This window comes from Corvus moneduloides, chromosome 3, assembly GCF_009650955.1.
Source record: "Corvus moneduloides isolate bCorMon1 chromosome 3, bCorMon1.pri, whole genome shotgun sequence".
NCBI lineage: Eukaryota > Metazoa > Chordata > Aves > Passeriformes > Corvidae > Corvus > Corvus moneduloides.
Window position 1 is genome coordinate 100,778,745 of NC_045478.1, and position 27,639 is coordinate 100,806,383.

Genomic DNA, 27,639 nt, shown 5'->3' on the forward strand with positions numbered 1-27,639 from the left:
GACATGCACTGGGAATAAAGATGATGTCCTGTGGAGTAAGTGATTTACTGGGCTCTACCAATTAATTTCTATTATGATAATATCATATAATGGTGATAGCCTAGTGCTCTGAGTACACTGTGTCTGGAAAGCTAAAAAACTTATAAGAACTTACTAATTTTTTAACAGGATGAGATGACAGTGTTACTTTACTGGCACCAGTATTGATCAGCACTTTATTATGCTAAAATGCACAAGATACTTTTTGGTTCACACTCCTTCAGTACTGAAAGGGCAATTTTTTTTTTTTTTTTTTAGGAGAGTTAATATCAAAGACCAGAAATGTGATAATGTGATGGTGAGCAGAAGTCCCTTTCTCCTTCTTTTGGTACAGGCTACACAGCCAGTAACTTAGCATTTAAGATTAAATTTTCAACAGTGCATAGGGCTGTACTTTTAAATGCCTAGCATCCACATTCGGATCAGGTTTTTCAAGAGGCCAGCAGCCTAGGAAGCAGATGCACAGATATCAGATTTTCAAAGGTGCTGATGTATTATGACACCCCAGTTCCTTATGTTAGGTCTTAGATGGGACCTCAGCCTCTCTTAAAACTCTGGTCTCAGTTGTGACTCCTAAGCTCTTCTGCAACATTTGGCTTGGAGGTCCAATTCAGTCCTTACTGATTAGGCAATTTCAAAAAACTGCTCACCTGCAACTTCCTGTTTAGTATTTCCCTAATCAATACATGGGAGCACATCCAAGCACAGAAGAGATGAGCAGCTCCTCTTTTCCGTGCCGGAGCATTCCCGTGTGCGTGCCTGCACTTGTGTACACTTCAAACATATTTTGTAAATATTTCACCTTCCCTTACACACGAGGAAGTAATTGGTACATGCATGTTTTGGAAACCATTCAAAGTTGATTTTCTGCGTGGGTAAACAAAGTGCTCATTGGTGCCAGCTTGCCTCATTTGGGCGGTGTGAGGCGGAACGCAGGGCAGCCGCATCCCACGGCTTCCAGGTACCTCCTGGCTTTTGTGTACAGAAGGCAGGGAAAGAGGGGAGGAACTCGTGATACAGGCAGGACAAGGACAATGCCAAGGAAAGAGTGACTTCTCTGGAGCTGAAGTATAAAGGCTGTGTTAATTACTATCAAATCAATGCAGATGCTTAAATCTAACCTGATAAATTCCGTATTTACATATTAAATGTAACTGCTGAAATGCCTGTACAGACCTAACGCACGCAGGACTGAAATGTTTATACATTTCAGCATTGTGCTCTTACATGTGCATTTAGACTTCTCAGAGTCTATATGCACTCAGTGTGAAATCAGTGACAATCCACAACATCCACAATGCCACATCCTGCTTTTCTGGAAATTTATGGAAGTGGTGTGGCACTGCCAGCCCTGCACAGGGAACATTTGATAGCGGCTGTCAGAGAATCTCCCTGAAAAACTGCTACTCCTCCCCACCTTTTAGGGACCAAATGGCCGGATTATCTCAGATCCAGCACTGCACAAACGGGCTCTGTAGGCCTAAAGAAAAGAGTGTGTTTTAATGCTCACGCTACTGAGATTTGTTGGCCAAAACAAAGCTTGTGGTATTTATTCAAACAAAATACAATCGATATGAAGACAATCTACAATTTCTTTTTCCTGCTTCCAAACACCAGCAGGGAAAGTACTATGACACTGTATCATAAATCACTAACACAGATACACAGCTATAAAACCATCTTTGTCTACTGTTTACAGTAGAGTCAAACTGGGAATCTTTCTAGACAGTGTGGATATGACAAAAATGTCTGAAACACCCAAGATTTCTTATTATACTCTCCACAGCTATAAAAAGGCTAATATATTTTAAAGTGGAAGAACAAACAATGGAAGAAAGCAGAAGCAGCAACAAAATATATTAAAATGTGAATTGCTACTGGTTGATTTTCTAATGGCATTTTGGGTTTTTTTTTGATATAGCTGCATTTACATTAACCAAGTTCCTAGTTGTATGAAAATAAGCTATTCTGCTCTTGTCTATTAAAAAAAAGAAAAAAAAAACAATCCACCTTAAATTTTATTTTAATTTTAGCAGCATTTGTAAAGAAAACACTAAGGATCTGATAGCCACTGATGGGTTGTAATTCTGCAGGTGATATTTTACACCTAGAGGTTAGTGTAGCTACAGTTGGTAGAAGTTCGGTATCTGCTGCATGCACAACCTGAAGCTGAAATACTAAATGTCAGCAGCCAAAACATTCTGTTGAAAGGGAAGTGGAATGGCTGGGCTACTTTTTAACTCCTCCTTGCAACAGTTTCATTTTAAGACAGCAATTTTATTTCTTCTAAGATGAGGGAAGGAAATGTTTTCACTTCAATGTGCCCTGAATTTTAGTATGCTGAACTGTATTTATCTCTGACATTATCCTGGTTGTAATTTCCAGTGAAGTTAATGAAGCTACAGATGATTTTGATACACTCTATGCACAGTGTATGACTAAACTTTTTTTTGGCAGCAGTTATTTTTTATTATTACTTAAACACTGCATGTCTTTTTTTTTTTTTTTTTTTGGGCTGGGGGAAGGTGTGAGTCATATCCCTATATTCTAACCCTCATCCTTTTTGTCAAGTAAACTGCAGAAACATTTCTAATTCAGTCTTTGAATTACAGAATTTAAATAAATACAAAAACCCTTCTCCATTTAGACTCCTAATTGCAGATAACTTCCTTGCTCTGATCATTAAGCATGACCAATTTTGAGAAATAACCTTCCTGGAGCTGCAAAGCATCCTCAAGTGTCTAGTTACAATGGTCAAAAATTATAAATAAATCTTCAATTAAGAATAATTTTGATCTTTGAGAGGCATTTCAGCATTTTGTTTAATCTGGAATAAAATAATATTCTAAAATTAAGGGCAGAGTTAGTGGGATGGAGAATATTTTACAAAGAAACTAATAAGCATTTTGGCTTTGCATGTTTTTGAATTATATTTCCAATTAAAAATGCAGAGTGCTAAATCACATTACAAAGATAAATAGGAAAGTACAACTTCATTGTTGAAAACAATTTCCCTCCTATCAATCTGAGGATTCATGCATCAATATTGTAGATGAACTGTTAATTACAAAATCAATTAAAAAATTATTTCTAAAAACAGTCACGCGTCCTGGCTCTCAGGGGGGCAATTTGGGCAGAAGGTCTCATCTCACTAGGACCGCGCCAAATCACAAGTCGTCATCCACAAGTAAGCAAAAGCAATCTGGTTTTTCATTTTTCAGCGCGGCTGAGCCCAGCCTGAGATTGATCGTCACATATGGCCCCAGAAAACAAACTGTCAATACCTTGAATGCTGCAGAATTTGAACAAATAGCCGTCCGCCCATTCAAGCCACTCATTGCATCCCATTTAACAGATTTTATTGACAGTTTCCTTCTTGTAATTAAAGGGAAAACTACTGGCCAGCAACCAAGATAAAGTTCAAAGATAGGGTCAAAACAAAAGCAGATGGAGGGGCACGGTGTGACTGTCAATGGAACATAGCATCAGAGCATGTTATTGACACACAGGTATCTAATGATCGGCACGTCATTAAAGAGGGATCTATCGTGAACTTTATGCAAATGCTAAAAGGGACTTAAGACCACAATAAAGCATTAAGGAGACACAAAAAGAAAAACAACAAAGCACAAACGATTTTTACTTATCTGACAGTATTCACTGCTTCAGCACTTTTAAATTCAAATGCAGGAAAAAAAAATTCTTTCTGAGATTTTTTAACTCTTTCTGCACAGTTAATAATTTTTTGCAGAAGCACTCTCATAAATGCAAAGGATCTGTAAGGTAAGGTGTGGTCCTTGTGAGACCCAATATGGATTTCCTCCCTCCTCCCATATCCTGAATTCAGACTATCAAATAATCAGTGGCTGCCTTTAAAGAGAAAATATATAACATATTCTCCAGCATCCTTTCTTCCGCTTTAATTGCAATGATTAGACTTGTCTGGATTAAGAAATGGATTTAGGAGAACAACATCTATATTCATTTGAAGGGATCTCTGCCTGTAAAACACTCTCCAGATCATACAGTGGAATATTCTCCACTCCCTTAGGAACATATTCCACAATTACTTTGAACCAGAAAGTTGTTCTTAGTTTGAACTGCTTTGTTTGTTGCCTTTTAGATTAAAGTCTGATCAGCAATTTCTTATTATAAAATCCTGTTTTAAGCAAGCACACAGAAAATATTTTAGAAGAAAGAAAGAAAGAAAAAAAGAAAAAAAGAAAGAAAGAAAGAAAGAAAGAAAGAAAGAAAGAAAGAAAAAGAAAGACACATTAAAAATGTAGCAACCATCATGCCACTCTGCCAACCTGAATTAGCAAGTGCTATAGCTTTGAGGGTGACAAATTCTTCTTTCTCCAGCTTCATGCTCTTGTATTTCTTTACCAGCTGCAGTATGGCATTGTTAAGGTCAAGAAGGCCTGCCAATTTGGATTGGTCTTCATCCATAATATAATCTTCAGCATATACGAGCTCATCCTCAAAAGAAAGTGACCGGTATACAACACCGAGAATCAAGATCTCCATCCAAGCACTCTGGAGAAGGCTCATCTGGTCAGCTAGAGACAAAGTGGAAAATCCTGAACAGGAAAAAAAAAAATACAGGAAAAATATTAAGCACATTTGGAAATCTGATCCTCCTTTCGATTTATTTTTATATACATTGTGATAAAACATGCATGCATTCTATTATTCCCCCTTCTGCTTTTGCATGTCACCTTCCCATCCTACTACAGGAAAATAAATCAACATAAAACCAAACATTTTCTAATCAAAACAAAAGTTTTAAACAAGCAGGAATTTGTAGGCTCTTCCTGTAAAAATCATATTAATTCGTGGGGTACTGCAGTGGCAATCTGTGATTTGTATGATATCTTCTTTGTCCTGAAATTCTTGTGCTTAGTTGTAAAAACCTAATTCTGTGAAACAGGGATCTGCTGACTCTATCCAGCACTACCATAATCCAAGAAGGATAATTTAGGAGAAAAAAAAGAAAACTTTTTTGAAAGAGAAGATTTGATGTTTTAATAGAATTAAGGTAATGATGGAAAAGAGAAAAATTCTCTTTGAACTTTAACTTCAGGGAAAAGAGAAGTAACACCCACCCTTCTCAGAAAAGACAGTGATCACTTCTGTCCTGGCTCCTGCCACTACTACACTTGTTGAAATAACAGGGTGGCACACTGAAGTGCCACATGAATAGCAGTCACACGATCCTCTTTGTGAGGGCAACCAAAAATTTATCAAAAGCCTCTTAATGAATTTAACTTTTGCTTTTTTTTCCCCCCTCTCCCTGCTGTCTTTCCTAATAGGATCACTAAGGGCAAACATCTTTACTGTCTTACCTTTTCAGACTCGTGTTTACAGTACCTGTTAATTTATTATATCAAACTGCTAATATCCCAATCACATTAGGTACTAGAAAACAATATGGGAGAGGAAGTGATTTTCCTGGCCCCTTGGTGAAATGCAGCAGTTTGCCAGTTGGCACCATCAACCACAAGTACTTAATAAAATCATCAAAGGGGATTAGTCAAGCTTTTCTTAAAGGGTCTTAAGACATGTCTGAGGCTTTCCTTTAGTTGTTTATGGAGTTGCTTACATGTCCTTTGACAGGGTTCCCGCTGTAAGAACATTCTGTTTGGTGTTCAATTACACTTAAATGCAGTTTTCTGTTTTTAAAGTCGAGAGTTACAGTCAAGCAAGAATATATCATAAACTAGCAAATCTGCAAGGCATCTACTCCAAACAAGATTTTCTCTATAAGCACTAAGCAGCAAAACTAATACAATAAAAAGGAAAAGCCCACATCCAAACCACCAGGCATCCATAAAAAATGAAATATAAAACTGGCTGCATGTGCTCCCTCTCTCATTTTTCTCTCCCTCCTTATTTGTTTTCATTTTCTCTTCCTGTCTTTCGAGTCTTGTGATAGAACCATAGCTCTCTACCTTTAAAAAAAAAAAACAACAACAAAACCTGATCCAACAACAACAGGAAACCCTTGAAGATGTGACAATGGAAAATAACACATCTGTGATTAAAATAAATAAGAGGGAAATGGAGAAGAAATAATCATTTCAAAGGTTATAGGGAGGAATTCATGATTTCAATTAGCTCCAACATTTCTGTTCCTTGCTGGCTTTCAAGAACCAGTTTTTCTGCAGCAGCAGATGGACAGAGAATGTAGCCTGCAGCACCGTCCTGTGACAGCCCCATTCTCCCTCCCAGACACTGCTGTTAGTAAATAGATTTACACATTCTCCAATCTCCACACATCTTTCTGCCGAATAATTAAAAGCAGGATGATTAGTTTATTGAGTGGAAGGAGGAACTTTTTTATTGAGGTCCATCCACGATTTTATCAGGGCCAGCACTTTTACGGTTGTCATGAGGGTGCAGGCATCCAATTTTTCTTATCTGCCTGATTAATACAAACGCTGTTTCAGGACGCATTAATTAACAGATACAAATCTACGTTCTCATGGAAGGATCAATACAGAGAAGAAAAGAGGCATCAATGTGAATTTAGTGCTGATGATGGAGAAGGCACTCTATTGACATTTACGTGCATAGAAACTTTAAAGTTGCAGTGGAGCCCTTTTGTCCCTGTGATTTACAAATTAACAATTTTTCAGGTATAATAATGTTTCACACACTTCTGAAAGGTTTAATTAAGCAAAAGGCAATAAAATCAGTTTTGATTTTAAAAAGTTTAACCTGCAATTTCTCTCTGTATTCTTTTTTATCCCCCAAAAAAACTCCCAACTTCCTTCTTTTATTCACTTATCTATTTTCATACAGGTTTGTTAGCATTGGATTTATTTTTTTAAAAATAAATAATGCTATGTTTCAGTAACATTTATTGTGTGCTACAGTCAAAGAATATGCCCTGGGAGGGGGAAAAATGGGATGTTGATATAGTTTATTGTACTGCACTCTTGAAAAATCTGCATTCTGGGGCAGTAAATATACCAGTTGTTTTTATATGACACACAAAAAAAATCAAAAGAAATTTTTATATTCTAGAAAAACTGGCAAATACGAAGCATGCTGTTCCACTCTTCAATAATAAATCAAATCAACATGACTATTTTGCTCCTGATCGAAGTAACTTTCCCTTGAAAGCCTGTTCAGTGAAAGCATGTTTTAACTTTTAAAGGCATCCCTCGTGGGAATGCAAAGCTGAATCAAGTTGTAATTAATCTGGTTTTGTTGTATTTTGGTTTTTCAGAAAATGTGAAAGCATCCAGCATGTCTCTTGTATCACAGCAATGCCCTTTTAATATGTGTTCAACAAGTCACAGTTAAAATAATAGATTACACAGGCTTATATATTTATAAACAGAGATTTATTTTTAATTGTGTGGAGAAGGTTTTACTTATTTCATGTCAAACTCTGAGTCTGGGAGCTTTTGTTACGCGAATCCTCCAGATCAACCATGCTCTCTGACAAGGGGATATCTTCTATATTAAATTGTAACTATTTTTTAAAAAGTCTCCAACTTGGACCCTTTCAGCCTTCTGACCAGTGTTAGCCTCTCCAGTCCCATCTCCAAGCTCTGTCCAAACCACCCTGAGATGCTGCATGATGGTGTGGGTTGGAACTTTGTCATGTGTTGGTGGGTCCCTAATCCTTCGGAGTCTTGCAGGTCACCGCTTTCAACGCAGAACTGTGTAATAACATTTTAAAATACCATGTTGTGCACCTTTCTCCCCCTTTAGCATGTACCATAGTGGTGACAAGTTTGATCCCTCTCCATCTCCCTCCCCAAGTCAGTGCCATCTGATGTATCTCAGGCGTTTGCTGGCAGGATGACTCTGTACCTTGACCTGCAGTTAAATAGCATGTTTATCTGCAATACAGCACACTCCAAAAAAACCAGATGACAGTCTGCAATAACGTCATTTGGAAGGATTGAAAGGCTTCTCAAGAGTCAGGTACCCCTGAGGTAAGAAGCTTGAAGGAAGCATGTTTTGTGCCAACCCTCCTGCCATCTTCTACTAGACGCTCGTGTGCTTGACAACGATGCCATGGGCACTTGTCAAGGTTTTTTTTTTTTCTTTTTGCCTAGCAAACTGATGCACTTTGCAGTCAACTTACAAAAAAGGCTAAGCATTTGAAAGTGTGAAGGGCAAAAAATATCTGACGGCTAGTCTTCAAAAATACACTTTCATTTCAGAAAGCATAAATGTTTATTTCCTGAGCTGAGTGTTGACAGAAATAGGCTGCAGCGCAGGCATATGAATTTAACCCCTGGTAGGCATTCTTCCCAGTGTGGTTTTTATGTGGCTGAGTGCAAGCATTGTAAATCTACGGGGTGTCTCGTAATATCAGTTAACAATAGCATTGATTTGCTGGTTACAGATTTTCTTCCTTTTTTCCCTTTCTTTCTCCTCCTTTCAGGGACTGTAGTGTTTCTTCTGCTAAAAATAGATACTTTTCTACAAACAGTGTATCACACTCAAATTGTAATTATGCCGTAATGACTCACTGAGATCACTGAGTGTGGATTGAGAAAAGGTTGATTGAGCAACTGAACATATGCTTGTTTTTTTTTCCTTTTGCATACCAGTAAACCCAAAGCTCAAAGGAAGAAGACATAAATAGGTAAAAAGGCCTTAGCATTTTTATTATAGGAACCAGGGGCATCGAGCTGACTGCACTCTGCAGTGCTCAGCACTCCAAGCCAGCTCCAAACACAGTTCACAGCCTCTTCAACAGGGCTGTTTAAACCACAGATCTTTTCAAATATCAGCACATGCACCACTTGCTCTCTATTTCACATTGCACACAGCTCCATGCTAAGCAGGGTAAATCTTTTATATTCCTGAAGACCCTTTCCTCTACTTCATTAAGATGGACTTCATGGACACTAACTCACTAGGGGCCAGAGTGAAGCAGCTGCAGATGGTCAAGTGCCAAAGTAAGATCTGTGCCTTGCACACAGCACTTCGAGAACTACTGGCCAAAAAAAAAAAGACAGTGGCTGGACTTACCATTGTTTTCATCTGTAAACATTTGATGCAATGCCTCAGTGAGGCTACTCAGACTTAAATCCTAGAGTTTATTTCACTTTGCAGGGACTGAATTTCCCTTCCACTTTGGTATGCATTTAGAAATCTGAATATTTGATCAAACCAGCTATGAAATTGCTGGCAAATCTGGGAGTTGCTTCACTTTTCTGATAATTGCCTCCTATTTATTTTACCGGTTGTTTGTGTGATTGTTACCTTTATGAGTAAAATATTCCTCTTTCTTGCCCTGGTTTGTACTTCAAATATCTTCATTTACATTTTTTATAATCAAAGCTGTGCTTGAAAATGACATGTTCACTAGTGTGTTGCCGATTCAATACATTTACACAGTCAAAATATCAAGACTGAGATTTTTAAATTATTTACACTTAGTTTTGATAGATTAACTTCTTTCTAAATGTTTTATGGGTACTGATGTTTCCAGTACCGTTTTTTTCATTTCAAAAATGATGTATAGTCACCACTGTCAAAAGAACAAACTAATATAATAAATACTTTAAAAAAAATTCTTTTAGCTTGGATTATTTTACTTAGAGAGTGCATGGCCTCATGGTCAAATAACCAAGAGCGGACCAAAGGCTTATCCTGGCTGCACTGAGGTGAATACACAGAAACTCCATTTCAAGATCAGACTTGTGTCCAACACACTCTCAGATGTACAGCTGTCACTCTGCCCTCCTCTCCCTCCCTGGCGCACACTCAGCCAAGAGCTTGGATCCATCCAGCAACTTCAGCTGCCTTCCAGGGATGTAAACAAAGGCCAGGGAAATTTCAGCAGTGAAATTTCTGCTAGGGCTATGTAATGTTTTCTAGACATGGTCATAGCATTTGCTGAAAGAAAGCTTCATAGCCTCACTGCCCTTTACTATTATTCTCTCAAAAATCCAAGGAAGAGGATGGCATAATTCATTTTTTCAGGCTACATGCAGGGCTCAATCTCCCACATATATCTGAACTAAGAGATCCTTTTTATTATATTAATTCAAGAAAAATTGGATTTAATTACATTTAAAAGTACTGTGTAATCTAAAAATACGTATCACGACCCACAAACATTTCAGTGGTTTTGAAAACCATTAAGCAGAAGGAGAGTGCTCTCACTAATCAGCAAACATATTTCCCAGATTATGGATGAAATTTCCTGAAAGCTGGAACAGAAACAGATACAACTCATTATGCCAGGGTGAATCCATTATTTCAGGTTTGGTTTGGGGGTTTTTTTTCATACCCCCTTGCTTACAGAGCCCCTAGTCAAAGACTAATGCACTTGATGCCCGTAACAAGCTGAAATTTAGTCTGAGTGAGAATTCTCATGTGAAAGGTGTCATCTCACAAAATAAAAAACGCAGGTATTTGCCCAGACTTGAAAATGAAAAATCAAGTTCCAAAGCACAAACTCCAAGTGACCAGAAATGCAACCAAAGGCTCGACTTAAGCCGTTTGCTGGATTCAGCTTCCACGCTGTTTCGAACTGGGTTTCTGCAATTAAAGGTACTCTTAGAAATTGATTCCCTCCAGTAAGGTTTGCACAGGGAGAGCACCGCCCTTGCCGGGCGATGCTTTGCTGTGCAGCCTCCCCTCTCCTCCTGCCACCACGGCAGAGCACTGCGAAGGCAGCACCGGGGCTCTGTTGTGAGCGGCACGACGAGTGGCGACTGCCATCTGTTATCTGTGCAGCCCTGGGAGAGGGCAGCTTGGGCTGCACACACAGAGGTGCCCAGGAGTCACTCTGCCGCGAATTAAAAAAAAAATAGTAAATAAATAAATAAATAAATAATAAAAGGGCATTTGGAGAGTGCTGGGATTTTTTCAGCCCAGCCTGCGTACTTTCCTCAGGTTTTCTTTAAGTGTGTTTGTATTCCTAACTCTTGCTGTCCAAGTTCTTATAAAATATACATACTTTTTTTTATATTTTATAACATGGAAAAATGCCTGTGATAAGCATTTTTTCACTAACATCTACCAGGAGGACGGGAAATGCCACGCAGAGCACTAAGAAACCCGGGGCTGTTATCGCAACGCTACTTTCATCTCACTGAAACAACAGCAGAGAGATGGCACGGCAATAAAAATGCATTCACACTGCATGTCCCTCTCAATCCATTATGAACAATGGATTCTCGCTAAGCAAATATTCGCTTGTCAGAAGTATTTGCAACACTGGATTCATTCAGCAGGACTAAGTAAGTGAAGTTCACAGCAATTTAAAAGCAGCAAATTAGACATTTATAAACAGTGAAGATGCTGCTTGTCTAGCATGACCTTTCACTCAAGCTATACAAAAAGGTGTTAATGTAATTTAAATACCAGTTAGGAATATTTCTGGTTTGTCTTTTACCCTGTGAAACCTTACATGATAACACTAAACAGGAGCAATTTGAGCCTGTCATTTCTTCCCAGGGTCAGATGCACATAGTGAGATGTAACCCACTACAGTTCGAACTGATTTCAGTACTGAGAGCAGAGGCACCCTTCTCCAACCACCCAAATATTTCCAGGCAGCTGCTTTTAAATTTCCTATTTCTAGTTAAAGTGCAAGATCTTGTGAGCTGCTTCTTTAGCATTAGTAATGGAAAGGAGCTGGAAAATGGGACTGATTAAGGATGTCTCCCTGACTTCACATAACCAGTTGCTAACACTCTGCTGTGAACCACTAAAGATAAAAAAAACCTAGTGAGTTGCCCTTGCTTCAGAACATAGTTGGTAGGACCTCCATGTATGGAGTTCTATGTCTACTTTACAATGGCATTTTTGGAAATGTTTAAAGTATTGTACTCTTTATTTCCATTATAATTTCACACCTTATTATCTCAGTATTCACTGAGAAAAAGGAAAATATAAGACAAGAGAGTTAAACAGGTTAGTACCTGATTTTCCCTTTGGGCTGATTTTACCACTGGAACTTCCACAATTTTAAACAGCTTTACTGCAAGCTGAAACCAACCTTACATTAAAAAGATATAAGATGAAACACTTATATTTTGCTTTATCACCAGGTGCTCTGAGAACAGAGAAACACTTGATAAGTGTTTTCCAGGAAACTGCTTTTTTTTTTTTAAATCCCTCCTTTTTTTTTGTCCATGTAAGACAGTTAGGACTTCTGGTGCATTACCTCCCTGCAGTGAGGCGCTGAATTCTAAGACATGGACAATGTAAAAAGTTTAAAAATTCAGACTAGTAGTGCAATATGGCGCAATGAAGCTGTAAGTCTCCTTCAGGTCACCAATATGAACTCACAGATTCCTGAGGGTGATCTTTTCAATGCACTACATATGTGATCTGATCTGCTTTTTTAAAGTTAACTCTTCCAGTTCTTTAAAATTTAACCTTCAAATATGGTTTGGCTAGAGTACAGGATTTTTTTTCGTCCCCTTATTGAGGATAGCAGAGGCGGATGTCATGATACGGTGTGCTCCTAAAATCACAGGAGAAAATGGAGCAGGATTGTATTTATGGCCTTGATTAGGTTTTTTTTCACTGAGCCTTTATAAAAAAACCCATTAATCATATTTTCAACATAAATATTGATTTCACCCAAATTCTTCTTCAATCTGTTCTGGATATATGTATTTGAGTATGAGTACAATAAAGCCAGGTTTGTAGGCGGAAAAATAAAAACTACACTAAGTCATTAGTAAAGTGAACATAGATGAAAAATAAAGAGTACAATGAACAGGGCTGAATTTCTTCCAAAATCCATTCTAGAGAACAGCAATACAGTTCAGCTTAGAATAGCCAGCATAATATCTGCATATCCTGTGTGTGGTATGCCTTACCTAGATCCTTCCAAGAGTTCAGCTAGCAGAAATATAACTACAATCACACATAATTAAAAAGTGCCCACCCTTTTTCCTCCTTTTTAACTTTTACTCAACTAAACAAAAAAAAAAAAAACAAACAAAAAACAAAAAAACAAAAAAAACAACAACAAAAAAAAAAGCACAAACTTGACAGAGGAACCTTGCTAAACTAGTAAAAACAATCAGGGCTGGTTCAGGTGCTGCTTGCTTCAACCTTTGTACGCATCAGCCTCCCAACAATCACATATATTGACTAGGGATATCAAGAAATTTAAAAGCTCAAGCTTCTTCAGCACACTAGTCTTCAAAATCAACTTTGCTGGATTGTAAAGTATCACTTCTAGGGTTTTTTTCCACAGAAAGGAGGGATTTCTTGTGCATTTAATATATGTTGCCTTTTATTTGTAACCTCTACAGGTCTGCTTTGAGAGGGCTTTTCCGCAAAGAGTGCTGGGTCACTGCTGTTTGCCTTTTGCTCCCCTGGGGAAGCCACCAGTCATTTCCTCCCTGAGAGCTGTGGCAATCTCTGCTCCCTCCGTCTTTCCATCAGGCAAAGTCAGGTTTCCAGGAATTCCCCAATCATGTTAATAATATGAATCCAATACAGGAATGTATTAGCATATGGAGACAACCACGCTTGTGAGCCAATCAACGTATCTCTGTTAACCCTGTGTGTGCTGAGCTACCTAAAATCTCTTTCCACTGCCAAAACAAAATCTTCAGATTGCAAAATTTTGGGTAAATATCCCCTCCCACCCTGTGGCAGGAAAATAACAGCTCAGACCACTGTCCTACACATCTTCCATCTTCTTCCTAATTTTTAAAACTTTTCTGCTGGTTAGTTGATTTTCTTAATGTGCTGCAGATGCCAAAAATTTCAGATGATGTTTACAGTCTCCCTGGTTTGGGGAAGAGAGGCACATATTCTCCTACGTGAATGTGAAATTTCTAGTTTACCTAGTTGAGTGTGCATGTCCCATTAACATCATCTCTGGAGGCTGTGTCTTAAGTCTACAACAGTCCACACACAGGGAAAAAAAAAAAGACAGAAAAAAGAAAAGAAAAAAAAAATGGAAGCTGCCTGATTCTAATACACCTAATTAGCCATCGGCAGACTCTTAATTGCATACATTAGGATGATTCCATAGTGGAGATTAATTCTAAATATACCCAAGCAGCTGGTTAAGATGCCATGGATTACAGTGTGGACTGTACTTTTCCACTTAATTAGATATCAAAATTAAGCAGCAACAAGCATTTTGACATAACGGGGATCAAGCCGCCGCTTGGCATCCCAGAGCTGCACTAAAGTGACCGCTAAACAGAGCCGCACAGATGGAGAGATATTAAATGCCGCACTGGAAAGTAATTTCAAATAATAAAATATCAATATTTACATTTTAATTACCCCTACTGAGAGCCGCTCTGTCATTTTCACTATTGCCGACACAGCAAGGGGTAGTGGAATGACATTGCGGCTCTGACTGCAATGACTATTTTGTTTCCATTAAAGAATGACAAGTGGTTTAGAGGCAGTGACACCCAGTGTGTGAACAAGAATGACAGCAGATCAGAAAATTCCTATTAAGGGAATAAATGACTCAACAAGAGAATTTACTTTAAGCGGCCAGCTCCTCCTTGAAACACATAATCCTTTCTAAATTTCCTGCAGGAAGTTTATTATTAGAGGTGCCTTGGAGAGACCTTAGCTTCTCATCAAATATTTAGAACGATAGGACCTTACATGATGACTGGTCAGTTTAAAAACAGTAACATTCAATGCTTATCCAACCTAAGAGTTACATTGAGAGTTTGCATGAATCAAAACAGTTTTGAGGGAGAGGGGAAGGCACATAGTGAAAAGGAGATTCCTTCCCCTAAAGACCTGAAAGCTTTGCTGGCTCATGGAGAACATCAGAGTTATTTTTGCTGTCTTCACCAGTTTTACTGCCATTGGCACAGCAAGTACTCCACATCCCACCTGGGTTACAATTTGTTAGCCCCCCGAATTGTACCCAGCAGTTGATCACAACAGGTAATGTGCACACACAGAGCTTCAGGCCTCTTGTTTCTCCCTGCCTATTCCCTGCACATATATAAGCACTTTTTCTTTCAGTATGTACATCAGAAATCCATGAGACACCTTTGCAGCACCTTAGGAATCTAATTACTTCTGATCAGGTCTGAGGTCAATCTCATGGAAAATATTATATTACATCTGACATGCTGCATTTACAAGATGAAAAGGAAAGAAGGAAAGTATCAAAACAGTAAAGAAAAAAAAATCTTCCTTGGGGATGTCTGTCAAACTGCAGAGATCTTCAAAGAATTTCAATGGCCTCAGACATGAGAAAGTGGGTAAGAGTAAATCCTTGGTCAGTACACCCAATACGCAGCTAAGTGACCCTCCTCCTGAGTCATGGCATGCATTTATTTAATAATGTGCAGAGCTCAACTTCTATAAATGTGACAAATGGCTAGAACAGAACACAGAGGAAAAAAGGCATGAAGATTTTTACAGAACAGAAAAGAACAACTTTATGGCAGTGACTATTGCAGGAGTTTTAGATCCAGCTTTGACATTAAGAATTAGCAGTCAAGTACAAAAATTTTACTCTGACATTAGCTGCTTAACTAGTTATCTTCTTTTTCTTGTCTTTTTTCTTCTCTTCTTTTTCCTTCCCCTTTTTTTTTCTTTTTTTTAAGTACCCAGGAAGTACTTCTTAAGCATCCCTAATGCTTTTAGGACAAGACACTTCCCCATTTCTCAGCCACTAGCACCTTTTAATTTCTGAAAGAGCCACGGTTGAAAATCTTAATTAATTGTTCCATACTGCTTCAGGATCATTATGCAATGTAATAAAGGCCGTGTAATTATGAAATTTTACAGCCATTACCAAGGCTGATGGCTCGTATTTCATCCTCAGCTGGACCCAATGGCTTTTAGCCACTCAGCTCGCCTTTGATGAACTACAGACAGATCTATCAGGCCCAAACAATATCCAGGCAAGGTGGCTATAATAGCTACCTACAGATGAAGCCATAGATAAAGATAAACTATAAATCTACACACAAATGCAGGCACATTGCCTCAGGATGACAGAGGGGAGAGGATGAGACACTTGGGAAAGCTGGCGGTTTGCAAAAAGGCAACCTTCTCTGTCTCTCTTATTCAGTTTGGAATTTGTTTGGTTTCTTAAAGATGCAAAACCCCCTCACACTTCCCCCCACAAAATTCCGTATTTTTTAAGGACTGTAAATTTTATATGGAAGGCAAGGGGTCATTTTATCCATCTATTAAATTTGACAAAGGGGATTTATGTGGACAAATCAAGTCATCCTCCAAATGAAGAATCCTAGTCAACAAGTTTGCAAATCGTATTTTCAAAGTGAATCCAGGTCACTTGCTTCTGAGACTGAAAAAAGCAACCATCCCTGATTTCTAAATGCATTATTGTGAGCAGATGCACAGAGGTGAAGTTACACGATAGGCTTTCACTGGAGGCAGCACCAGAGATGCAATTTCATGCAACGTTGTCCAACATTATTTTATTTTCAGTCTGAAAATGAAAATACTTCTAAAATTCAGTGCAAGTTAAAGAAACAAGGGGATTATATATGCTCTTGGTACCTGCAACACCAGAATGTAGTTTATGTCCTAGTTATGGAGGTGACCTCCATCAATGCCCTCTTTAATTTAAGACAGGAGGCCTTCTGAGTATGCAGTGTTCGTCCCTCCAGAGTGAGACAAGGCTGACTAAATGATCTCTAGGTGAGAAAAAGAAATGGAGAGCTGCAGCTCCTGACCAATTCTGAAAGAGTCCAGGGAAGAGTGTGAAAACATTAGCTTGGAAACTGCTTCTGTTAGTACCCATTCCAGTAGCCCACAGTCAGTTGTGAAGTTGATGCCATGCTCATGGCTGAGGCTAAAAGAACTTCAGGAAGACAAGAGAAGTTAAAATAAAAATATCAACAGTACTCTCTGATTTCTAACAGATCAACAGAATGGCTTGGTCCTTTCCAGAGAAAACATGACAGATTTAGAGGAGGTTCAGAGAAAGGAAAGCAGTGCCTAAGAAAACTCTTATGAAAAGAGACTCAGAAAGCAGGAATTGTCTTCCTCAAAATAGTGATGGTATGCGAGAATGCAGTAGAAGTGTAGATAAATTAATGATATAAAAAGTAGTTTTAAAGCTTTTATTCTGTCTGTCTCAAAACACAGACCAAGCACCACTACAGTAAAATGCAGGAAATTCAAAATGGAAGACAAAGGGAAATTCTTCATTCACAGAGTAGCTGGACTGGAGAACTTCTTGCCAAAGGATGTCACTGAAGCCAAGAACTCAGAGAGGGAGCTGATGCTTACATGGACAGCCAGAATAGCTCTAGGTATTAATACTCCAAATCCAAATTAAGAGGATAAAGACACTTTTCTTCCTTATTTTATCTAACCTCTAAGCATAAGGAATTAAAAAAAGTTTCCCTGAGGCTTCTGCCTACTATGGGGTTGATGTCCCCTCCCCTGAGGCTGATCACTGCTGAAGACAGCAGCATGCGTTGATGACCTATAGCATTCAGTTCCTAGTTTCCTAAAAACTGAAGCCTCAGAATTTGGGCTGCCCTTCTTTGAGGTGTTTGGAACCTACTCCTAACAAGTGGAGCTCAGAACAGAAGAGCCTAGAGAGATGTGCCCCAGGCAAAGAATTTCAAAATCACAGCAACTGAGCTCTCACTCTACTGCTACTATGGGAAGACGAAAACAATGGATAAGGAAGATCCACTGTGTTATGACAGCCACAAGAGCAGACAGGTGCATGTATTAGTGTGTGTTTGCATAAGCCTGTGTATGCACGCATTTGTACTGAGCAAGCCCAGGGTTTCTAAAAGCTACCGAAATGAATAAAGATCACCTGCTCATTAACTTGTATTCTTTGCTTATTAAATATGTCCTTTCTTCTCATACAAAAAACTGTCTTTGCTGAAGGACAAAATAATAATGTAATCACCCGGGTCAGATCAAAGAAGTGTTTTCTGAAACAGGGAACAGAGTCACAAGGGGTCACTGGTCAACAAAGCTGAACCTGAAGACAGGCAAGGGAATGCACAATTCAGGTTCCTCCAGCATAATGACAAGGATGCTTGATATATGGTCTTTAAGGACCAGTACCTGCTTTTAACATGCTTCACTGAAACTGCATGTATGGTGGGTATTCACTGTACATGGTGTGAACAGATCTATTCCTTGCAGTGCACGTGGAAGCCTCATAAGGATTCTTAATGCGGAAAATAACCCAACCAAACCCAAATCAAAAGGTTTAAGCACACACAATACATCAGAACATCTACAAACTAGACTATACAAACACCACATGACTGTAATTCCTGGACAGGACTTTAAATTGCCTCTAAGAATTTACCAGAATTTGGTGAAGAGCTCTGATAAAACATGCACTAGGGAAATTGAGAAGAATGGATGTAGACAAAGAAGCTGGAAGATCTTTTACCTTCTCTACTTTCTAAATGAGTCCGGTGGACTCATTTAACCAAATTAGCATCAACCTCACAGATAAGCTCTGTGGCTTTACGTCTTTTTATCCTCCCCATCACTCTTATCAGTAGAGGAAAAAGCAGCTATGAATATACACAGCAAGAGCATTTTTCAGAGCAAACACTTCAAGTAGGAAGTAAATGCAAAGATGTTATTTCTATTTCTATCGGAGGTAGTAATACCAGTTTGCTACACTGATCTAATAATGATGATAATGTGAGAAAACGCGTAAATAACACCTTAAAATTTTTATTTTACAAATTAAATGCATGAAGTTTTAACCTCTAAAGTAAATGTCTAGCCTGTCAGACAATGCCTGTCATCAGTATTCTGTAATTTAAGAGTACTGTAAGACTTTAAGAAAGTACAGTGAAAAATTTTGTGTGTGTCAGAAAGTTAATTTCTAGTTTAGTGCAAACTACCTTGAAAGAGAATTAGCTGAGGCAAAGTTAGAGTTTGTTTTTGCCAAATACAAATTACTGCAAAGGAAAAGGTAAATAGCCTTACATATTTAGTGAAAGACTTTCTTTTCAGTATTGGTCTTAAAACATTTTCCTTCTTCAAGTGATTTTTGGGTTTGGGTTTTTTTTAATGAACAGCTGCATGTATCTTACATATGAGCAGAAATTGCTTTTAAGAAACCTGCTTTGGAGAACACAGAAATGAGAGGTTTTTGCTAAGTCTCAAAAAAACCCTGACTGCAGTAAGACCACATTCAGACACAGGAAAGATATTAGCATGAGGACAGACCAAAAATGGAAGGGAAAAGGGTGTATAATTGTATGTTTCCTCTTTCAGTATTCACCAAATGGGGGACAAATTGTAGCTGCTATAATGCATGCCATGCTTTACACTGATTTTCTACACTTGGTATTCCCTAGCTGAATTGTTTCTGAAATCTATGGTGATTTTTTTCCACAGCAAATCAGCAGTTTTTCAAGAGGTCTCTGTGCAACCCAGGAGTATGACATTTACTAATGTGTTGAGATTCAGGGATTCTACTTTGTAGAAGCCAACACTAATAAGAAAGATATGGTTCAGTGTCCTGGGTATTCTTCCCAGTTTTATTAATTAGATGGAAAGCTTCTCCCTCTGGAATACTGCAAGGTATTTATTAACACTTCAGCCCACAAACTAGAGTAAATTTACAGTAGTGAAGGTAATTGTTACATACACCGGCTCTTGTTATCAACTTGGCAGGGATAAGCAAAAAAACCCCAGAGATTTAGATTATGATCTTTTTCATGATATTTTAATTGTGCTTCTTAATCTGCTAAATTAAAAACTATAGTACAATCTTATTCAGATCACTGACAAAAAAGATCATATCAATTTGCAACAAAATGTATGAATGTTCCTATCTCTTTTAATTATACAAAGAATTTAACAGTCATATTCAATATGGCCACAGAGTGACTGAGACACAAACTCTTTCTTTTGCAATTGTGCCATCTTATCCCTCAGCACTTTCCTGTTTTATTTCAAGTCTCCTATCTTTTAATGCACAGACACCCTTCCCCAGATCATCTTTAATATCGCCACCTTCCTTCTCTTCCTTCATGTTCGGCATGATGAGATACTCCTGCAACTCTGTCTCAGCATACCTATGACTGATAATGACCAGGCAGGCACTCAACAGTATCTCAGTTACTTTTGTGCTTTACAGCGAAGTGTTAAGTATGCCCAGAGATACTTGATGTAACCATGTTTTCCTCACTGTTGCTTTCAGCTTTCCTCCTTTTCTTTGCATTCTTCTGCTGTCAGACCCTCTTACTCTTTCTGGGCACCATACGTCAATTTATAGTGCCACCAGCAATGCCCTCTCTTTAACTGGTGCACATCAATTTAACTACACTTTTTTTAACTGTGCAGCTCTCACTGCTCTCAAAAGCTTAGACTTGGGCTTTATTTTGCAATCCTTACCCTATTTCTACATTCTTGCACCCACCAAGTGTTGGGCTCTACCATCAGGTATTTGGGCACATTTGTCAGTAATTTTAGAGATTACACAGAAAACACAGTTGTACTTTGTAAGTATGTACCCTTAGAGAGGTCTAAATCAAAACTTTCATGTGCTAATACTGCTGGATCATCTCTTGCTTCTTTGGCTTTCTTCTTGTCCCAGACATCTGCTTTCAAATGTCTGTTTCTTGTTGATCCTTCTTTAACCAACATTCACTGTAGGCTTCCCTTATAGATGTTATGTGCCCTATCTATGTGATCTGAGAAGGAAAGGGGTAAGAATTTTGTCATCTGTTCTGTCAAAACCCTGCTTAGCTATCCTGACTGCACAGGGCACAAGTCATTTATAGCTGGCACTTGCCAAATACACCCCTGTCAAAGAGCTAAATAACTTACTAACATCAGGAGCTTTCAGGACTGTATCACAGATGATGTCAGAAGCATAAATGAAGTATGAGGTACATTTATAAAGGAAGAATATGAGGAAGAATTTGGTCTCCCAAATCTTCCACTATGGGTTTCTGTAATTCTGATGGAGTCACAAAATCCCCCTCTGTCTCACAGTCTTTCTGTGCAAACTACAGATACTATATATATATAGGGAGAAATTAACAGGGCTGTTATGCTATTTTATTCATTTAATGTCTGAAAACAACAACAAATATTTTAACAAAAAAAAAGTCTACAAAGTATATTCAACGTTTCTAAAAAGTATATGAAGTGGATGAAGAGATAAACTGGCTAAAATATTTAGAAAAGGAGCTTCGTGTTTTCTCACACTTTGCCCACTAGCCAAGAGTGAGAAATAGACCAAAAGAGCATGAAGAGGAAGTGTTAAAGTTGAGCTCCATCCTTTTCTACGTATTTTTGCCAGTTTATCCCTTCATCCATTTCATATACTTTTCAGAAACGTCGAATACACTTTACAGACCTTTTTTTGGTTAAAGTTGAGCAATACAACGGAGTTTGAGGTGGCTCCTACTAAGGTGACCATTTTTTTCCCCATGTATTTCTATGGATGCAGGACTATGCCCACAAAATGAATGTGTCTGGCATTGCGTTAGGATGAACACAAAGTACAACTAGGACCTTGACCACATAGTGCTGACTTTATAGCACTGAGTGAGTCAAGTGCACCAGTGTTGTAAAACTGTAAACAGACATTGATATTATACTGTATGTATGAAAATGCACAAAATACATTTAATTTACTCTAGGCTGTGATACAAACTGACAATTCTAAACAGAAATTTCAAAGCTAAGCCTGACACCTTTCTAGTCATTTTGCTCAGAAAGATACATATTTAGGCCAGATTTCTATACATTTGTATGTATTTTTTTTTTAATATATGAAAAATGCATATTATTTACTCAATTGCCTGGAATGTCTATTGGAGAAATACATATTTATTTTTAAAAGCAATCCATATATTATTTACTCAGAGGATGAGAATGACTTCAAAAACCCGTTCTGGTCCATCAAATAAATACATATTTATAAATGGTTTTAAAATGCATATTATTTATTTACCCAATGGACTGTAATGGCTCTGCTAGTGCCGTTACATGTAAATATGTAATTAGCCACATAGTAAAAAATCCCCACAAAATTTCCCTGAAAAACATTATATTTCCATGTGTCAATGTACAATACCTTTTCTATTGCTACTATTTTTCTTTGAACAGCAGAAGTGATTGCCCAATGCTAATGACTAAGGCTTTGCCATATTTCAAAACCCCACAAGCTCTGCAATTATACAAAACATAAAAGCTGAAATCCTCATTTCTTCCTTTTAAAATTAGCGTTTCAGAATCCTCATCTTGCAGTTGGTGCACCTGGCCCGGATCTTTGCACCAGCCCCACAGATGTTGACCAGACTTTGTGTAACCAAGCACTCCTGTCAGTAGGAGTTTGCTCTGTTCACACACAAGCTCCTCCACACTGTCAGCCAATGCACCTGCACCATGGCTGGGCTATCCCATCTTGTACACTGCCAAACTTTACTTATGTATTTATCTTCACATGGGTTATTTTCTGCGAAGCACTAAATATCCTCAAAAATCCCTTTCTCTTGCGAGAGTGAGGACAGGATATGAGACATGCAACTCCAGGACCACAATCTATTTTATTACACAGTCCTGTATGAGTTTCGATGTAGCACCCACCCCAAGTGTCTGGGAATTAACATTAGGAACAAGACCTGCCAGGCCTACAAAAATAGATGCACACTCTCCAAGAGGAGTGAATAGTATCATTTTTAGTAGTACATGTGTGTACGTGCTGGAATAAGCGTCACACATTAAGATGTAAATTTTATTCTCTGAGCTGAATGCCAGGTGATTAATTCTGATAGCAGAGTGATCAATTGGTACAGGTGCTGCACCTGAGTAATGTTTGTTTCTGTACACATCGGTAGCAAAGGTGCAGCACTAACACAGGTGTCACTTGTGTAGCTGTGCAACATCTCTGATTTCCTGAAAACACTCACACTGGTAGTTAGGCTGTATGTAGTTCTGCCAGTTTTTTCAATTAGACCCATTATTGATGTGATGGAAAAGCAAATTAAACATACCACGGTCGTATGTAAAATGGTTAGACAGAACATAAGGTTCTGGTGCTGAGCTTCTTAGGCACATGGCCTCTGTGTGCAGCTTTACCCCACCAGAGTCTCTGGAGATTACAAAAATGGGAGACTTTTGCATGACAACTCGGCAGCACCAGTCTAGCAACAGAGGTATGGAACATCCAGAAATACATTGATGTAAAATGCCAGGAAGCTCTAACTTTGTTAAGACAAGAGCTACAATTACTTAGTTGCTTCATTTAGATCTGGCATAAACCTCTTGTCTTCACAAAGCTGCTAGAGACTGACAGCAGTTTGAGGATAAAAATTGATATATACAGGTAATAACATCTTTTTTTTCAAAATAACAAGAAATGTTTGTTAATTGATGGTACATTTTAAGTTGTCTAAATCTCTGGCATGTGGAATCAATGCTGTGTGTAGCTTACAAGTATTTCTTTGCAATTTCTCCTCATTAAAGAACAAGAATTTTGATACCAAGAATGAGTAACATGCAGTGTCTGTCCAGGACTTACTTGCTCACGTTTTCACAACCACTCTCCCCACCCTTTGCTCAACATGATGGGGAACCCAAAGCAAGTAGGTGTGCTCACTAGAAAGCCTCTTCACTAATTTCCATTTAATTCAGTTATCAAATCAAATCAAACTGCTACTGTGAAAACTATCTTCTCACAGAGGGGGCTAAAGAATCTCTCCACAGGTCACTCCAAAGCACCTGAGATTCAGCTTCCCAAAGTACGTTAGCTGAAACAAACACAACTAACAGGATGCTGCAGCAGCAGGTCCACCCAGGCCATACAACTCATGGCAAGAAGTTTCTTAAGGTCAAGCACAGTAAGCCCACTGTCTGACTTTGGTGTGCTGGAAACCTACACTAAGTCAGCACAAGCCTACAAAATCCTCTTTTCTTACTTCCGCATAGCTCTGCTTGTGTCGGAGCAGAGAGACAGTATTTTGCACTCTCTCTCCCCCCCCCCTCATGTCACTCAGCACTGTAAGAAGGGTCAATAATATCACTTCCAACAGGCCCAAATTCCTGTTGAAATTAGTAGTCTCCCTGCAGGTCTGCAATTTTAGGGCCTGTACCCTATATTATTAAGTCAGTCAAAAATATCCAGGTAAAAGATATGCTGCTTAAGACGAGGTTTTGGTTTATTTTTGTCACTCCTGAAGCCGGGGTGTAATCTTATGTCTCTTTTTCTCTTGAAAAGCATGTAAATTGCTGTACACAAATAGAGTCATTAATGGAAAGCAAGACATCACAAATCAGACAATAAACGTATCAATTAATGCCTGGGATGCACATGAGGCAATCAATTTTCCCAAATCCCAAATCAATTTGAAAAAAAAAGGATAAAGAAAAACAATTTGAATTTTCACTCCTCTAAAAGATGGGGATAAGAAGAGAGAGGGAGGGAAGCTGGTGTGCCAATCCTTCTCACTCTCTATCTTTGCTTGTTTTGTAATTACTAAACCTGAGGTAACTCGAAAAAATTGTGAAAAACTTACTCTGTCCGAGGAAAAACTGAAATTTCAGTTAAAAATGTCTACAAAGAAAGGAAGAGAAAGAGAGAGGAAGAATGCAGTAAGCATTAGGAAACTTTCGGCCTTCAGTCTTACACAGGCACAAGGTGCCTGCACTAGGAAAAGGGGTAATGTTTCTCTTCCTGTGTCTTTTTGTGCACTGATGGAAGTGATGTCCTACAGCATTTCAAGTCATTTATTGAAGTTTGGTGGTGGCAGTGGGAATGTTGTTAAGGGAAGTAAAAAAAGCAATGTCCATTTGAAGCTTGTCTGTGAACTTTGCATGAACCGCCAGGAATAATGTAGTGTGATGACAAGCCAGTTATACCTTCCACTAAATTTGCTGTCTGGAATGAACTGAAATAGTGTTTGGTTTGTGTAATTACGTCCATCTATCTTTATATTCCAGAGGCATATCGCAAATTGAAAATACTAAAAATTGACTGTTGGTTCTGATATTTAATGATTGCCAAAGACAAGACGATGATTTATTGGTTACTTACCGATGTGACACATTTGCATCTTATTAGACGGAGATTACTATTCCTTAAAATGCGGACGAGGCCTGATCATGTCTGATGGATTGATTTGATTTGCAAATGTAATCAAACTAATAAGAGGGAAAAAATGAGCAATAATGCCTTGTTTTTCAACTGGCAATCACTCCCCTGCCAACAACGCTGATATCCCTGACTAAGCAGCCTTCACACAGTCTTCCTGTCTCCTCAAATAAACAAAGGGATGCAAAGAGCTTGATAAGAGGATAACGAGCCAAGTATGGATGTAACATGGAGCCTGTACCTCAGCACTGTACAAATGTATCAATGGGAGTACCAGGAGAGGACTTACAGTGTCTTCAGTTCTTAAAAAGCAGTGAGCAAAAAGTCAAAGAGCAAAACTCTATGACAAAAAAAGCCTTTACTGAATGAGAATGGGAAAAACGGCATAAAAAAATAAAAAGTGTCTCTAATTCAGGGAACCCCAGGAGAACAGTCCCCACAAGCACAAAATTTACAGAATAAATACCTGGAATTCCTCAACCTGATGGAAAGTTAATTGCAGAGTATATTTTGGGTAACACAATTCAAGCAACTGGAATCACTGACTGTGGCCACAGCATCAGAGAACCTACTTCCAGGGGTATGCTGGATGTTGATTTAAAATTATTCCAAATATTAAATGCAGGGTTTCTGTTGCCGCAAACATTGTATTCTGGCCAGATGCTGATGTTCCTGTGAGAACTGAAATATGGTTCTAGAAAAGAGCAGACTCTTACTCAGCTTAAAGTAAATGACCCTAATTCTCCACAGTAGGATTCTTTCTCATTAATAGTAATAATAAAAAAAAATTAAAAGAAAAAAAAGCTTTGTGCAAGGAATTGCACAAAGTCCCCCTCCATTTACACAAAGGTGGTAATTCAAGGAGAAGGCAAATAATAAAGCTCTGAGGTCCATACAGGTTTCAGATTGTGACCTGCATATTTAGGGATTGATCCAAAGCAGTGAAATCAAGGCAAGTCTTTCTATTGGCCTAAATAGATTTTCATATAAAGCTTTACTAAAGAGAGAGGTTTAAGCGTGAATGCTGACAGCTGAGGAAGTGATCCTACATATATTTGGGAACACAGAGAACGCTGCACAATGCCTGTGTAAATAATGTGATTGTGCTACTTAAATATTTTCCAGACTGATTGCTAATTTGCTTCACTAAGGGATATTCGATAATGTAAAAAAACCCTTGCTTTAGGGAACAGCCATTATGAAGTGTCAGGTTAAAAACAAAGTTGAATATATAGCTCCAATTACCATGCTCAAAGACCTCAAAATATTTTCATAATTTAAAGTTTTATAGCTCATGTAATTTATACTTATTTTAACAGTGGAAAAGCATCCCGGTCAAATTCCAATTAAATAATTACATTTTGCCTACCTAAAATTCTCACTGCATTTTTAATTGGATAGGACACACTTCAGTGCTTCTCCTAAATTGTTTAGTATTGCCATTCAGTATATAAATAGCTACCACTTTCTACCATGGAGACAGTACACTTGTCCGTGCAGCTATCAATGGCAAATTCGAGTTCATCTGTGTTGGCTGCAGCACTGGAACTCAGGAGACCCATGGCAGCCTGTGTTCCCATCATCCTGTCACAAGCTGGTTTTAGGTGTACTTTTTTTTTTCCTCCGAGCTGGTTCTCTGAAAGATTGTATGTCTGTCATTGATGCTGGCTGATTATCATGCTGCTGGTTATGAACATGCAAATGTTCCTTGTCAACAGCCTCTTTTCTTGACTTTACCTCCTGAAATGCCCACCTAAGCCTCCTGTCAAACACTGCCCTCTGTAGGTTTATGCTACAAAGGAAGCAGGAATAATCCTACACAGCATGTGCCCTGCTTGTTCCCAGCCCTATCTGCACTGCCTGTCTGGAGCACCCTGTTTCCCAGTGGCCTTTTGATTAGAGAGGCCATGGTGTCCTTCACAGGAGGATTACAGAACACAATAAATTACCCATCACAACTGATGTGCCAGGCACAATCCTGCAAACTCCAAATTTGGGTTGAATATATTCAGCAAAGCATTCAGCACAACTCATTAATGGGGTCTGGTAAATGTTCAAGTAACTTGAAACACAAAGAAACTCTTCAAGATTTACTCCTATAATCTCACTGAATGAAGATAATCTGGAATTCACAATGCATTTTGCATGTTATATCTGTAGCTGAAGATTCACTGACACTAAGCAACCTGCTCCTGAATCCACCCAACAGTTAACTTTATCCCTGAAAAGTAGTGAAAATTGAAGAACGGATCACAGGGTAGAATGGCTTTCTACAAGAGACTGATACAGGGAAGGACTCTAAATTCTTCTCACTGCAAGCACAGTTAATTAATGAAAGACACATGGGTCACAGTTACCAGATATAGCTAGAACCATAGCAAGTTTGGAGTCTAATGCCTGCTCAGCAAGGCAGGCATGATGCTAAAGCATAGCCAGAAGAAATCTCTGGCTAGAAATGCACGCTGCAGCCTGCCAGTGTCACGAGATACTTATGCTAGAAGTGCAACTTCTTTGAAAAAATGTATGAGCAGCAGTCATTATCTGCTAAACTGTTCCCCCTTAATCTCCAACAGCAGGATGCA

At 38.5% G+C, this 27,639-nt stretch overlaps 1 protein-coding gene across 9 annotated transcripts in view; it reads right to left on the reverse strand.

Annotated features, from left to right (window-relative positions):
- ESRRG (estrogen related receptor gamma) overlaps window positions 1–27,639 on the reverse strand; it is a 374,879-nt gene that overhangs the window by 10,452 nt on the left and 336,788 nt on the right. For all 9 annotated transcript variants that reach the window (XM_032103004.1, XM_032103003.1, XM_032103001.1 and 6 more), the window contains one exon: window positions 4,350–4,619. In XM_032103004.1, the coding sequence (XP_031958895.1) occupies window positions 4,350–4,619 (270 nt within the window). The remainder of the gene's footprint in view (window positions 1–4,349; window positions 4,620–27,639) is intronic.